Below are 13,992 nucleotides of genomic sequence, written 5' to 3'. Positions count from 1 at the left end.
CCCGTCCCGTCCCGTCCCGGGAGAGCTCTGGGGCGGCCTTGTCCCGCGGGGGCCGGGGCAGCTCGGCTCCCTGCGCCTCGTCCGGGCCGTGCGGGAAGAGAGCGGGCCGGGGCGGGCCCGCGCGTCCCGTCTCGGCCAGCGTCGCCCCCCGCCTCGCCGAGGGGAGGGACGAGGTGCCGGAGGAGCCGAGCGCCTTCCCTTCCAGCCCGCGGGCTCGCCCACGGGGGTGGCGGGGCGGCGGGACGTCCGCGCAGGGCAGCACCACGCCGSTGCTCTCGTCCTTTCCTTCTTCCAGCGCCAGGCATCGTTGCCTCTGATCCTGCGGGCACGCACTTGAGCTTATTTTAGCTAATGTGACAAAGATATTTTCTTCGGATTTTTTGCCTAGAGGCTTGGGAGGTTAGAGAGTAAGAGGCCTAGTAGGCAGCGGCTTAGGCGATTACACTCAAGTGGCCCTACTCGATCGTTCCTTGCTGGGGTGTTATGTTGGGCAACGTACTTTGCCCTTCTTACGCTTTTGGGACTTTCACTGAATCCTGTGCAAATTAGGAAGGCAGAATTTGGTAGGTACATTTAGCAAGGGTGGATTTCCCAAGTGATAGATGTTACGTACTATCCTGATATCTGTAATTTTCTGTGTTTCTTTATCTTATTGACAGCTGGAGAGGGTTTCTTGTTAACTTCTAAGGACTTCAGTGCTGTTAACTGATTTCACTGATGTCTTCATTTCTCTTGTGGCATGATACTATTCTTGAAGTGCACATGACATTTTGTACTTGAAAGCAGCTCACTTGTTTGTATTCAGAAGGAAGAAAGAAACCTGAGATGTTTTTAGCAGAGCAGTTAAATAATAGTAATTTAAACARTTTATAGTTCACATGGTATTTGTGTGCTGGGCAGTTGAGAAATAGGTTTGTGTGTGTGTGGCATGTGGGCTGCTTCTTTGGAAATTTTGACACTTTTAAACAGATTAGATAGTCAAACTAACAGAATTATGATAGCATCTCATGTGATCATATAAGAGAAAGGGGGAAAAGTGTCTGAAAGGACATTTGTCACAGTAAAGTCAAGTTTCTTATTCTTTGGGGGCCGCCCTGAGTTATGGCAGATGATCAAATTGTGTATATCACTTAACCAAGATCCTCCTGACTTCCCAGAAGATGTGTGAGCTAAGTAGCCTGCTGAAGACTTAGTAATTGAGTGGGTGTTAAATCTTGATTAAAATATTAGATAAACACAGGGTGCAAGCAGGGAGCCTGTGAAAGAGAATATGCGCTGTCAGCATTTGAACTCATACTCCCTCATAAATGTTCCCATGGCTTCTTTAGTTTGTTGTTTTTGTTGTTCTGTTTTAGTATCGAATTTGAGTTATCTTGAATTTCTGATTAGGGGAAGAGGATATCACTTCACTTGCAACATTGCTGCTCAAGATCCTACTGGAGACCTAGTGTTATTAGCAGATAAATTTGGATAATCATGTAATGTCTGATTGAAAGACTTGAAATTGGCCGTTATTGTGACAAAGTTTTGGGTTTTGGCAGTTTCACTTATGTCTTAAAGGATGGGAGAAGATAGGATCTTGAGGAGGGAGAGAAAATAGTTTATCTTCTCAAATTTCAAAAATCAAACGTGTTGCCTCTTGTGGCATATTAGTTCTATATGGAAGCCATTGTATGAGGTTGCCTGTTAATACACAAGTCAGTGAACCTTGCATGAGAAAAAGGTAATCTTGTCATYGATGGTGGCTCAATGCTTTCTGCTCCTTCTGAGATAAAGTATTTAAATACCTAGTGATGCAGTCTTTTGGGGAAGAAAGAGGAGAGGAAGTGACTGACTGAAATTTGAAGTGTTTGAGGCAGCGAGGAGTTAAATTGCTTGGCGTGTCTTTGCTCATACCTCACTTGAAATATTACCCTCTGATTTGGAGTGACAGAGGTAGCTGACAGTAGCAGTAGTGGAAAAGTTAGCATTAATGCTAGCTTAGTGTGTGAGATGGTGCTATGTTGCCAAAACTAAACTTACTTTGAGTGCTATATTTGATGCACAAAAGATACTTGATACTTCATGCTGCTTTGTGTGGTGGGTTTCTTGATATTCTCTTCTCTTTAAGAGAATTAGTCCTAAATGGGGAAAAAAAACCCTTCCCTCTTTCTTGAGGATGCTGACTTAATGCTGYTGATCCTGAATTCATGATCATTTGAGATTCCCAGTCACAACCGAGCAGCAGTTTGAGATCCAGTATTGATTTTTTTTTCTTTCCTATGATTCTTAGAGCAGTTTTCTCATTGACAATTTTTGTCTTCTACTGATTTTTGTTTGTTTTTGAGCTGGTGATCTGGACAGAAATCCTGCTCGTCAGTTGGCTGGTTTTGTTCTTTCTGTGCTGTGTAGCTGGTCTTCTGAGAAGACTGTGGTATCTTTCATCAGAGCTTCATTTGCTCAGAGAACCTGCTGAGGTTTGGTTTATTTGTTTGTTTGTTTGTCATTTTCCAAACCATATTTCATGTTGTAATAAGATCATTGTAAAAAAATATTTTGCTTAGTTTCCTGCTCTAAATCCCTCATTTGAAGCCTTCTGTCCCAGTAGAAGTGACTGTAATTACTTCCGTATTAASTGAGTTTTTCCAGCTGTGAAAATAGTGTATGCCAATTACTATATGCTACCACTTTTTTTTTAGTTGCTTTGGGGTGAACAAAAGGAAGAACTTAAAGGCAGAAATGACTTGTGTGCAGCATTAGTAGTGGAAATAAGACTTTTCTTYTTTCATGCCTCCTAACTCTAATATACTTGACTAGCTTTTTGTAAATATTCACGGCTGGCAAAATTGCAGGCAGTGGATACCTTGCTGGAYTTCATTGATAAAGATGTTTTGGGTAAGTTTGTGTCTCTGAAAGATATTACAGCATTTTCTCCCTACTGTTAACTGCCAAAGCATGCTGAACTGTTGATAGGATGAGGTTGAAACAAACTGTTTTAAAAGGCTCCTTTATTGGCTTATTTCTAGCCTGTAGCTGCAAGATAATGCTTCGTTAATATGAGGTGTTTTCTTTTGTATGTATTTTCAATGTTGTATGCATTAGACATCTATGGAAAACTAGTACTTGGTGTATTTCTTTAAAAGTGCATTTTGCATTTATAAACATGGCTTGTTCTAAGCTTGACAGATCTTAGCTTAGTATCCTCCTTTTTGAAGAAGATCAGTATTTAAGGATGTTCTTTATGTGCCTGGTTACAAAYGAAATTTTATACTCTTTATGTTCATGTTGACTCTACAGTAGTTCAGGTGCTTGCCCATCAGGAAAATCCTTAGTTTTTGTTCCCACACAGGATGTTAAGCATCTTGACTCCCTTTTTTTCAGTGGAGACTTTTAGCACTGTGTGTTTCTGAAGAAGTATTGTCTTGGTTTTCTGTTCTAATTCTATCCAAAGTGAAAATCAGGAGGACAGTGAAGTAATAATCATGTTTTCAAGACTATCTTATATGTAATATAGGCCTGCACTTTTTTGACTCATTAGCATTCACAGGTGAAAACATTCTTCTCCTATCTAGTAGGTGAGACTTGTTACAGTGGTTCAGTACTTCTTGCTAGCACATTTGTCTTGAGCTTCAAAGGAGTATGCTAAAAATCTAGCTGAATGTTTTSGTGTTTCCATGGGATTAATGCTTTTGAGTACTTTGTCTATAAACAGTTTGTGTAAATAAGTTGGTGAAGAATTCTTCAAGTTATATATCATTTACTGTAACTTGGATTCACTACTTAGTAGGGCTGGAAAATCTTCTGACTGTAGCTTTTAAGGGTAGAGTCTATTTCTGTCTTGATTTCTTAGTGTCCAGACTTTTCTTTGTCCAATTAATTAAAAAAAAAAAAAAAAAAGATGAGGGAAATTCAAGTTACTAAAACTCTGGTCTGGCTGCAAAGCTACTGCAGGCTTTCYGACTGAGCTCAGAGGAAGTGAGTAAATAGTGTGAACTCTTGTTTGATAACTGAATATATTGCTAATTATTGTGCCACACTGGCTGAGCAGAGAATGATAAAATGTGAAACTGAAATCTTTTTTAGTAGATGCTTTGCTATTGTAGGAGGGATGTAAGTATATAGAATGATGGAACTTAATTTGCTTAAGTCCTGAAACATCTTAAATCATTTTAAAGTGATTGTTTGGCTTTCCATCTTTTTTTTTTTTTTAAAAAAAAAGAAACAGTGCTCTTAATTCAGTACCTCTCAGACATCCTCATACATACTACAGGCAAGCCTGTGGTTTTGAGGCACTTGTGTGGAACTTGGCAGGAGAATCCAGAAGAAAATCAAAAACCAGTTTCATCTCTGATTTTAGCAAACTCTGGAACTTACCTGTTGTGGAGCATCCAGTGGGAATTTGGAGGCTAATGCAGAGGTTTCTTCCAGTGCACCAAAAGCACTTTAAAACAGACAGGCAAAGTCTGTTCCGTTGTGGTAGATCTTTTCTGTATTTTTTTTTTCTTCTTTTGGTAGATTAGAGGCTAAATTGTGTATCTTTGACTAGTACCTGCTCACTTCCTTTTTCTTCTTTTTTTTTAAGTAGCAGACCAGCACTATATAATTGACTTTCTGAAACTTACCTTTTCCTGAAGTTATAATACCAACAATACAGATAGGTTTAGAAACAGGACTGGAAGAACAAGAATGAATCAGATGGTAGTTTTACGATAACACCCAAAATATCAGGCACTGCCTTTATTTTCTTACGTGTTTGCTGGGGGAAAAATGTTTTTTAACACTTGTAATGACCAGGAACAATATACCTCCCATTTCATCAGTCTAGAGCACCCAGGCTGCTGGCCTTTCTGTTAATACAGCAAAGGCGGCAGTGTGATGAGTACCACTTGGTTGTGTTTGGCGATTCAGGAGCAGAAAAGAAAATTAAGGTATAATAGCTGCTGTAGCAAGAAATGTGCGATGTAGTAACACCACTTAGCGGCAGTTTTTTGTGTAGATGTCTTGAATATACCATGTGCWGAAGACTTGTATGTTATAGTGCAAAATGCTAACGCATGTCTCTCYGTGCTATTTGGAGCTTTCTTTTTTGTTTTGTTTTGAACTAAAATGATGCCATACTTTACAGACAGGCTAATGGAAGGAGTCAGATCATGGAGAAACAGTTGGAAAGCTATTACCTGAAAGAACAGAGGAGGGAGAGTGCAGAGAATAGTGAGAGGGAGAGGCATCTGGAAGAAGTGAAGTGGAGAASCTAGCCTGAAGAAGGATGACTTGTGCTACAACATCTCACCATACGGTTTGAATGTGTAATGGTGTACAAGAGCTAATAAGTTCTAAGGAGCAAATAATGTAATACAGTACAGTTGTCTTTTGCTTTCTAATATTATTAGCACAATTTTAAAAGCAGATTAAATACTGTGGGTTTTTTTTTGCTTTACACTTCAAAGGAGAATTACAGTTCTAAATGTTTCTAGGCTATTATATTGAAGCTTTAAGTCCACCATAACTCAATGAAATGAAACTTTTCTATGGCAGTAATTAGTCATCTGTGGTTCACTTGCCTTTTTAAAGACTTTTTAGGGTAGCTTGGACTTTCCCTTTCAGCTTCGTTCATACGCTTTCATAGAGCTAATTCTAACTGGACATCTGAAAGCATCATTCTGTTTTACCATTCTGTAATTGGCATAGGTGACTGAACATTTAATAAATTCTTGTGTTGGAATGTTACAGAGAAATACTTCTTCTAAATACTAATTCGGTGCGTTAGTAGTATGCAGAATTTCTATTAGAAACAAGTCTAACATGTTTATGAAATCTGTAGCAGTAAGATTAAAAAAAAAAAAAACTTGATAGAACAGAAGCAGTAACTTTATTCCAACATTGCCATTCCCCTTCTGTTGAGTATCGTTAAAACAATCGCACCTCTTAATATTACTGCAGTCTGAAAACAAGCAAAAGGCTTTGGTTACTGTAAGCAGTGCCTTTCCTAAAAGGGACAGAATTGAGTTAGAGTTATAATAAGACTTATGTGCTCTGAGAATAGAGGGAAAAATAGGTAGCAAAAATTGGATACTTAGTTTCAGGACTGCAAAGCCAATATGATAAGTYAGACTATACGTGCTAATGTTTGACTGAAGTGACTGGATCTTACAGTTCCCTGCTAMCTCTGATACTACGATAAAAACTAGGAAGCCAAATTATGTTCTGTCACTACTGAACTGTGGTATAAGTGGAGTTTAGTATGTCTTTGGGCTAAAGAAAAGATGATTCTAATTGTTTAATACTATTTTAGCCACGTATGTATTCAATATTCCACCTAATTTCATTTAGAAGGAATTCTCATGACTATCAAATTAAAACATGAGTGTTGATATGGGCCAAATTTGCGTTTAAGGTCAGATGGTACCTTAAATATGAGATTCCCAAGATTAAAGTATCCTTTCGCTTGATATGAATGTGATACATCTAGAGAAGCTGGATTTAGAATACGTTCCTAATTCTGTCTTTGTTAGAGTAACATCAGCAGCATTATCTGACAGTCATGCAGTTGTGATGTCAAGCTATTGTAATAAACTGTAGTTTCTATTTTAATGTATAGAATCTGTYAGGCTGTTACTGAAAGCTGTCTGTAGGCAGTACAATGCAGAACAGTAGTTTTGCATGTGAAATTTCTAACATTTGCAGCATCTTTTAGAAAGATACTAAAGATACGTTTCCTGGTAGGATAGGGCTCGTACRTTTATCCAGATGCTCTCATACAGAATGATGCTGCTTCACAAACCGTTGCATTTAAATCATACATCTGTAGCGCAACAAATATACAATGCTTGTTTTCAACCTGTGTCCTTTTAGCTTATAAATGATAAGATTCTTAAGTTGGAATACTTAGGTTTCAGAATTACCATTAAAAATTTGCTAAGCACTCAGAGTAAATCTGATTCTCCCTCTTCTATGAGAAATTGCCTGTTTCAGTTCAGTCTGATTTAYGTGAAACCTCTATAGGTGACTGGAGAAATATCTTTGCTGAGCCAATAAGAGTGTAAGCGTTCCTCATCTGAAGCCCACTGGACAAGATATAGTGCAGCTGTTCAAGTCAGATTGTAATACTGGCAGACAATCCAGAGGGGTAAGGCAGCTCTTTGTTGAGGTTTACACTTAGAGTATGGTGGGTATGTAGGCTGCTAAGCATGCCAGACTGTCCAGGAAGGAATTTCTCTTTCTCACAGGCTATTACCTGCCTCTGCAGTTCGTGGACTTGGTTGTATCCTGCAGCAGCAGAACTGAAGATACCGGCTTATTTTATGTGAAGTTCTTGACTAGTTGATTACAAGGGACACGGAAATTTTTAGTAGCCTGCACCATGGGCTATGTTCTGGCCTAAGAGATTAGTGCTCATTTACTTTTGCCCAGGTTGAATGCTAGATATAGATGTTGCAAGTGCCCAGAAGCCATTGAGGGGGAGGGCTTCTGGACCATGATTCTTYTCTCCTTCTCCTAACTCCTCAAAATTGTCCTCTGATGCTTTCTTATCGAAATCTGATATCTCTAACTTGATTAAGGCTACCTCAATCGATGAGATTCCATGTAATTAATAGCATATTTTCTGGATGGTCACCATGAGTACTTATGGTATTTCTTATGTCACCAGGACATTAAACCTAGCATCTCTGAGAATAGGAGACTTTCTCACAATGACTATTCCTAGTGCAATATATCTTGACTGTTTCTTTCCCCCCCCCCTTTTTTTAAGCAAGATTGCAGTGAAGCTTACAGGAAAGAAATGTATTTATTTATTTATTTTTAACTCGTGTAGTAAATAGTGGTTATTTCTATCTTATCTTTGAGTGGAGAGCTAAGATTAGGATATAGATATGCTTACACAGAAATGTGTATGAAGGAAACACTCTTGTTTGAGATGGATTTAGAGACTAAAATGGGCTATTAGACAACCCTGTAAACTTTGAGCCTGAGTATTTACACTTAAGTGGTTGGCAGCTGCCTCGATGTTTGCTGTATGTTACACTTCATTGTACTTGAAGTCTAATAAACTTCAGATGTGATGTTGCAGTTATAAAGGGAAAACCAATGAGAGGATGGAGTTCTAGTGCTTGTTGCCATTGAGAATAAGATATAATATGTGTTTTGGGCTTCTGTTCCTAGCTTTTTCTAGTTTCTTTTCTTTATATGTTTTGTTATTTTTTTGTTCTTAGCTGTGGATGAAAAGCGTGGTAGTACATGTGGAACGCTATGGGAAATAGGGTGTCTCTAGACCTGCTGCTTTTGCTTCCTTTCATTTTAAGCCAGCAAACATGTGCTTAAATCCCCCCCCCCCCCCAAATTAGGATAAACCACCTAAATGTCTCTTACACATTTGGCATTTTGCAAATGAAAAGTATGTGGTGATTGCCACAGCTCAGTTATGTACTATACTTTGTACTATACTTAGATAAATAATGTTATCTTTAGTTACATATGTACACGTGCGTGTTATCTTAATTGCGTGTGTGGCAGACCGTTGCTAGCTGCAGAAGTAAGTTTGGCATAAGCTTTGTAAACTAGGTTAAGGTAAAGTAAGTAAAGATGGCAGATGGGATCCTATCAGCATTTAAGYGGTACCTAGCTAGGATAATGGATCTGATTGTGCTATCTGATGTTATCCTTTCTAAATTAGATGGCCTTTCCCTGATGCTATCAGGGAAACTGCTATCAGTTGTAATTGCAACCTTRGTTTGGATATTTCAGTTGTTAGTATAGGAAACCCAACTCTTAAAACATACTTGTTCCCCCCCCCCCTGAAATTAATCCTGAGGAAAAACAAAGCTTGAAAATACATAGTATGAGCACTAGAAATTTGATTTGAACTACTTTCAAATCTCTAAAGAGTGCAAACACAGCGGATGTGCTTTGATGTATTGAGTAGTGGGCTAAAGCAAGTGTGATTTGTAGAAGTTCTGAGGTGTGTGAAATCAATACAAAATACTATGTTGAGGGATGCCACTTCAGAGGACAGGCTGGCTTCAGTAATTGAGAGCAGCTGTGCAAATGGGTCTATTTTTTATGTGTGGATAGAATGAATCGTACGTGCAGAGTGGTGAGGCATTTGGATATGAATTCTTCAAGTATGGGGAKTTGGTTTTAATAACACGAGGAGAGATGTATAGATTGGTAGAAAACTATTTGGTTGTCTTATTTGCAGATTTTGATTAAAGAACAGCAGTTTGTGATTGATGCTTTAGTATTTTCACTGTACACTAAATCAATTTGAAKGTGCATAAGGATAAGAATACTAAAATATTTAACCTGTTTCTCCATTAGCTATGCTCCTTGGTGTCCAGCTTGTCAACAAATTGAATTGACATGGGAGAGTTTTGCAAAGGAAAGTAAACATCTAGATATCACTGTGGGAAAGGTGGATGTCACTCAAGAACCAGGTATGATGTGAAATAGACTGTCTTTTAATAAAAGAAATTATTAATCATAAGTGTCTCTCAGCATCTGGGAGTGTGCTGCATTGTATTTTGATTTTAGAAAGCTCTTTTCTGGTTTGGCTGGTATCCCAGACACACCAATAATATTATTCATGCTTTACTTACCATAGCTCGCATTTGTGAGCCTAGGAGTTTATAAACTTAATAGGAAGGTTTAAAAAAAATCATCAGGTGAGTGATCCAACATAATACTGTGTTAAAATGGACTTATCTTTGATTTTAATCTACTTCATGGGAAGCTGTTGTCTGTCTTGTTCCTTTCTCTCTCCACAGTTGTATCTAGTTTATAGCTTCCAGTTACTGAGACTTTCAGGGTGTGGTAGTAATACCACAGTGTGAGTCTGCTTTAATAAGTTCATTTCACTTAACTGTTTCTACTATGGTGCTGTTTCATTGTCTTGTTTAATTGTAATAGTATTTTTAATGGATAGGGTTTTTTTATTGTTGGAGAAGCACATATGCATAAATGCCTGCAAACACTGTATTTGCACTTACGTGAATAGGTAGGAAACAGCCTTATCTGTGTCTGCTCTACTGACTCCTTTCTAAGTTTTGAATGTGTGTTTGTTTAAGCAATACCAAGATTGTTTAAACCTCTGCATGTCTTGGGAATGCTTCATGCTTATTTTGGCTTTGAGGGGATGAAAGACTGTATCAGTGATCTTTGACAGAGTTAGGAAGAGGTGTTACTAGAATAAAAAGGCTGAACTTGAAAGTATTTTTCACCTGTCAAAGAGTGTGCAAATCTTGTTTGGCATATCACGGTTTTGAATAATAAAAGAACAAGTTAACTTGATAAAGTTAATAGCAGGGAGATGACTGAAACTTCTGTACCTGAGACCGCAGCTTAAGTTCGTAAGAAATGCCAGTCGTTCCAGACCTAATGTTGGTTCATGTTTTGTTAAATGTCTGCAAGTATACAACAATTCTGATGCCAAAAAGCTCTTGGTGTGGGGCTGCTCTTTAGTGCATATACTAATCTTTAACAGTTTAATAAACGGAATTTTGAACACTGGGGTTTTTTGCAGAAAATGATCTTAATTAAAGCTAACTTCTGCTTCCTTGTGTTAACAGAATGGGGTACTTATTGTGGTGTTCTTGGTGGCTAGTTAAGACTACAATTGAGGATGCATTATAAACATATCCCGTTACCTTGCCTATCTTTGCTTATGCGGTGTTTAAACAATAGGATTTCAGTCTTGATTGCTGTGTTTGGGTGTGACTAACTTTAAAATGTTCTATCAGCAGTGAGGCTGTAAAAACAGTATTAGAGATCTTGAACGAATTAGTCTTTCTGTTAAAGACCTTGAATAGAAGAACTGRGATCTGGAGGAGTCAGGAGCTGATGTTTTTTGTTTGTTTCTTTGTTTTTGTCTAAATTCTTCTAACTGCTGAGTTACACTAGATACTTATCACCGAAATATCTCCTTTAACTAGAAGTCTCTTAGATGTTTTAAATTCTAATATTGATGAGAATTTGACCTCTAAGGATGTTTAACTTCTGCAAGTCAAAGGACTGARTAAAGTGATTTGTGGTTGTAGCAAAGCATGCCTAATATACCAACAGTATCTAGTTCAGTATGAAGTACGGCAACTGTGGCTATTTGTGATAYTAGTGAATGATCGAACTGGAAGGCAATTCTTTAATACAGATTTAACCTGTGATGTAATTCTTAAGGTATTTGAGCTCTTTTGGAAGCTTTTCAGAGTTCTTTGAGGTCCACTTTACTGTAGGCCTATGCTTCAGTCTTCTTGGTATGCTTAGGTGCTGTTATCTTGTTTTTTGCCTACCCAATGGTGCCTTAATTAGCTTTAGTTATGTAACACTATCAAATTGAAAGCAGTCAGACTGCAGTATATTAGGGCAAAAAAWGGATGTGTGTAGGGTTGCATGGAATTGCACTTCTAAAACCTGGAGAAAAAAGTAGCTATTCATGGTTCTTAATTACAGCACAAACCAAAGAACGGAARCTGTGAATTACAGGACTACCAGAGCCCTTGTAGGATTACAGCATACTGCAGTTGCTTTACTTGCTTGTTTTAAAGTATTTTAGTATTATTAAAGTTTTATATACTTTTTTGAGCATTTTGAGACCAAGTAGTGGAGATGCCTCTGGATCTTGAAGTTCTGTCTATTTGCAGTACATTTTCTTAGGTTCCCAATCATAGCACTTAGCTGTACTTTTAAAACAAAACTTCTTGGATCTTCTGTGGTCTTTCTTGACTACTTGCTTGATAAAAGCAGCAAAAATTTTTAAATGGCTTCTGTATTTTGTGAGTATTTTAAGTTGCATACACCAAAGGCTTTTTTCCTATTCTTGGTTATCTGTTGACTTCATAATGGGCATATATCAGTTTTTGTTTTGACATGCTTTTAACAAGATTTCTGTAACTGGCCAATAGTTTAAATATGGTGCTAAAGCAGAAAGCTGAAAAATTCAAGTGCAGGAAACTTCATTTCTGGAATGCTGAAGAATCTTATACTTGATTTGATTTTTCTTTTTTTTTTTAATATATGTTCAAAAGCTTTTTTTTGTATATTCTGCAGGGAGATTCACACTAAGAAATGCACTACTACTGGAACTTCTTAAAATACCTGGACTGATTCAATCTGGCATCTTTGTTGCTAAAAGCAAAAACTTCTTGTACTCCTTTCTGACTGACTTCCTGGTGCAGAGTGCTGGCTGCTTTGTTGTGAAAGTTGGATAAGATTTAGCTCCCCAAAACATTTTCAGAACTTTATAAAAAGAAAAGTTAAATAACTGATTCTCACTCCTTACATTGGACTTTTTTGTGAATGAGTGTTGCTGGCTAGAGGAACTATAGTCCTTACTAAGTGAGTTAGATTACATTTCTAGAGACAGATAACCTCTAAAGTCTGCTGTATTTCTGTCCCAAAACAGATAACATTAGTAGCACATGCATTAGTAGCACATTTTTCTCTTTTGCAGTGTCTTTAAGTTGAATGTGTTAAATTTCAAAGTAACATTGCTAAGTGCAAAGGTGAGATTATCTTATCCCTTGTAGGGAGTGTTTGTGTGTGCGTGGGGGGGGGTGTTATGGTATATTTTTGTTCCCTCTCCATAATTGTCAGGAGATAGTAGTATCAAGTAGCCCTGACAGACCTCAGTTTTCAAAGTAGGGAGCAAGTAGCATTTTTCAACTGACAGCTTAGTTGATTGAGTCTTTTGGACAGACTGCTTATGAGATAGAGACCTTTCTGCTTCACACCTGGCTCCTTTTTGCAATGAATCCATAAAGTGGGAGATCTTCATTGCTGTACCAAACATAGCAGTGATGCTGGAAGTGTTTGCATTTATTACTCTGTAGCAGAACTGAATGGRAGGCTGGAGAATTTCAAACACCTTCTTCCTCCATCTCTAATCTACTTTGATTTAGAAAATTTCCCTACTGTGTGAGTTGAATTACATCATTGCTCTCTAAGTTGATATTGTGAAAAGAGTATTTGCCAGTCAGTGAAACAGCATGTTTCCAATGCAGGGATCGCTTCCAGTCAGCTTTAYGAAGCCCTGCTTCAGCTTTCTTTTGTCCTTTCTGCCACCTTCTGTCTAATGCTCAAAATGCTGACATGACCTAACCTTTTGTATGATGTAAAAACTGGATCTCATGGCTTATATTTGCAATATTTTACAGAACAGAATGGAAAGACTTCCCAAACTTTACTACCAAGTTGTTGGCATTCCATTTTTATTTACTAAGAGGGAAATGAGAGATAGGAATGAAGGATGAGAACATAGTATCATCCAAAATGTTGTCATATTGCCATAGTCATGTTTGAGGGAAAAGATTGTGCTTTTCTACAGCATTTCAGACAGACTAGTTGTGCAGCATATTTGAATTATTTGGAAGAAACAAACAAATATGGAGATTAATTTTCTCTCTCCTTTGTATGACTTCAAAATACCTGAAATATGAAGTACATACCTCTGAATAGTTTCAGATTAGCCAGAGGATGAGTTAAAATCAGGGTCTAGGTTCTATAAGCTACTGTTAAAATCACTATTTTTAATGGCCCAACTTTTTAGATCAAAGAGTAGTCATCTAGATGAGATTGTGCACTGTTGCAAGTACATAGATCCTTTACAATTGCTCTTCAAGATGTTGCCTGAGTAGATTTCAGTCTTGTGCTGTTCTGAGGAGGAGATTACAAACTACCAAGATAATTGGAATGTGGGTGCATTTGAGTGGCCCTCCTTTTAATTGAAGGGACATGCTGTAGATATAGTCAGAGACTTCAGCTGTGTGCAAATATGCATCATGAGTGAAATCCATATAGAAAAAGCATTCTATAGTAAACATTTTTCAAGGTAAGCATTTTCCCTTAATATGGCAGTCTGTTACTGTTTGTAGCATTTTTGAAGACAAACAGTAAGTGTGTTCATATCAAAGATAAGAACTATATAGGCTGTTTGGTCTACAAAAGCAGTATTTAGTAGATATTTACTGATAATTCAGAACGCTGAGAAATTTCAATTTTACTTAATCTAAAAAAATTAAAATTCTG

The 13,992-nt window shown here is 37.7% G+C and overlaps 1 protein-coding gene across 1 annotated transcript in view; it reads left to right on the top strand.

The window, feature by feature from the left end:
* TMX4 (thioredoxin related transmembrane protein 4) overlaps window positions 1–13,992 on the top strand; it is a 40,259-nt gene that overhangs the window by 12,285 nt on the left and 13,982 nt on the right. Inside the window, exon 4 of the mRNA XM_085299180.1 lies at window positions 9,295–9,410. Coding sequence (XP_085155306.1) covers window positions 9,295–9,410 — 116 coding nt within the window. The remainder of the gene's footprint in view (window positions 1–9,294; window positions 9,411–13,992) is intronic.

Source organism: Rhea americana, unplaced genomic scaffold (genome assembly GCF_003343005.1).
Source record: "Rhea americana isolate MKP2758 unplaced genomic scaffold, rheAme1 scaffold_146, whole genome shotgun sequence".
Lineage (NCBI taxonomy): Eukaryota > Metazoa > Chordata > Aves > Rheiformes > Rheidae > Rhea > Rhea americana.
This window is presented reverse-complemented; position numbering and strand designations above follow the sequence as displayed.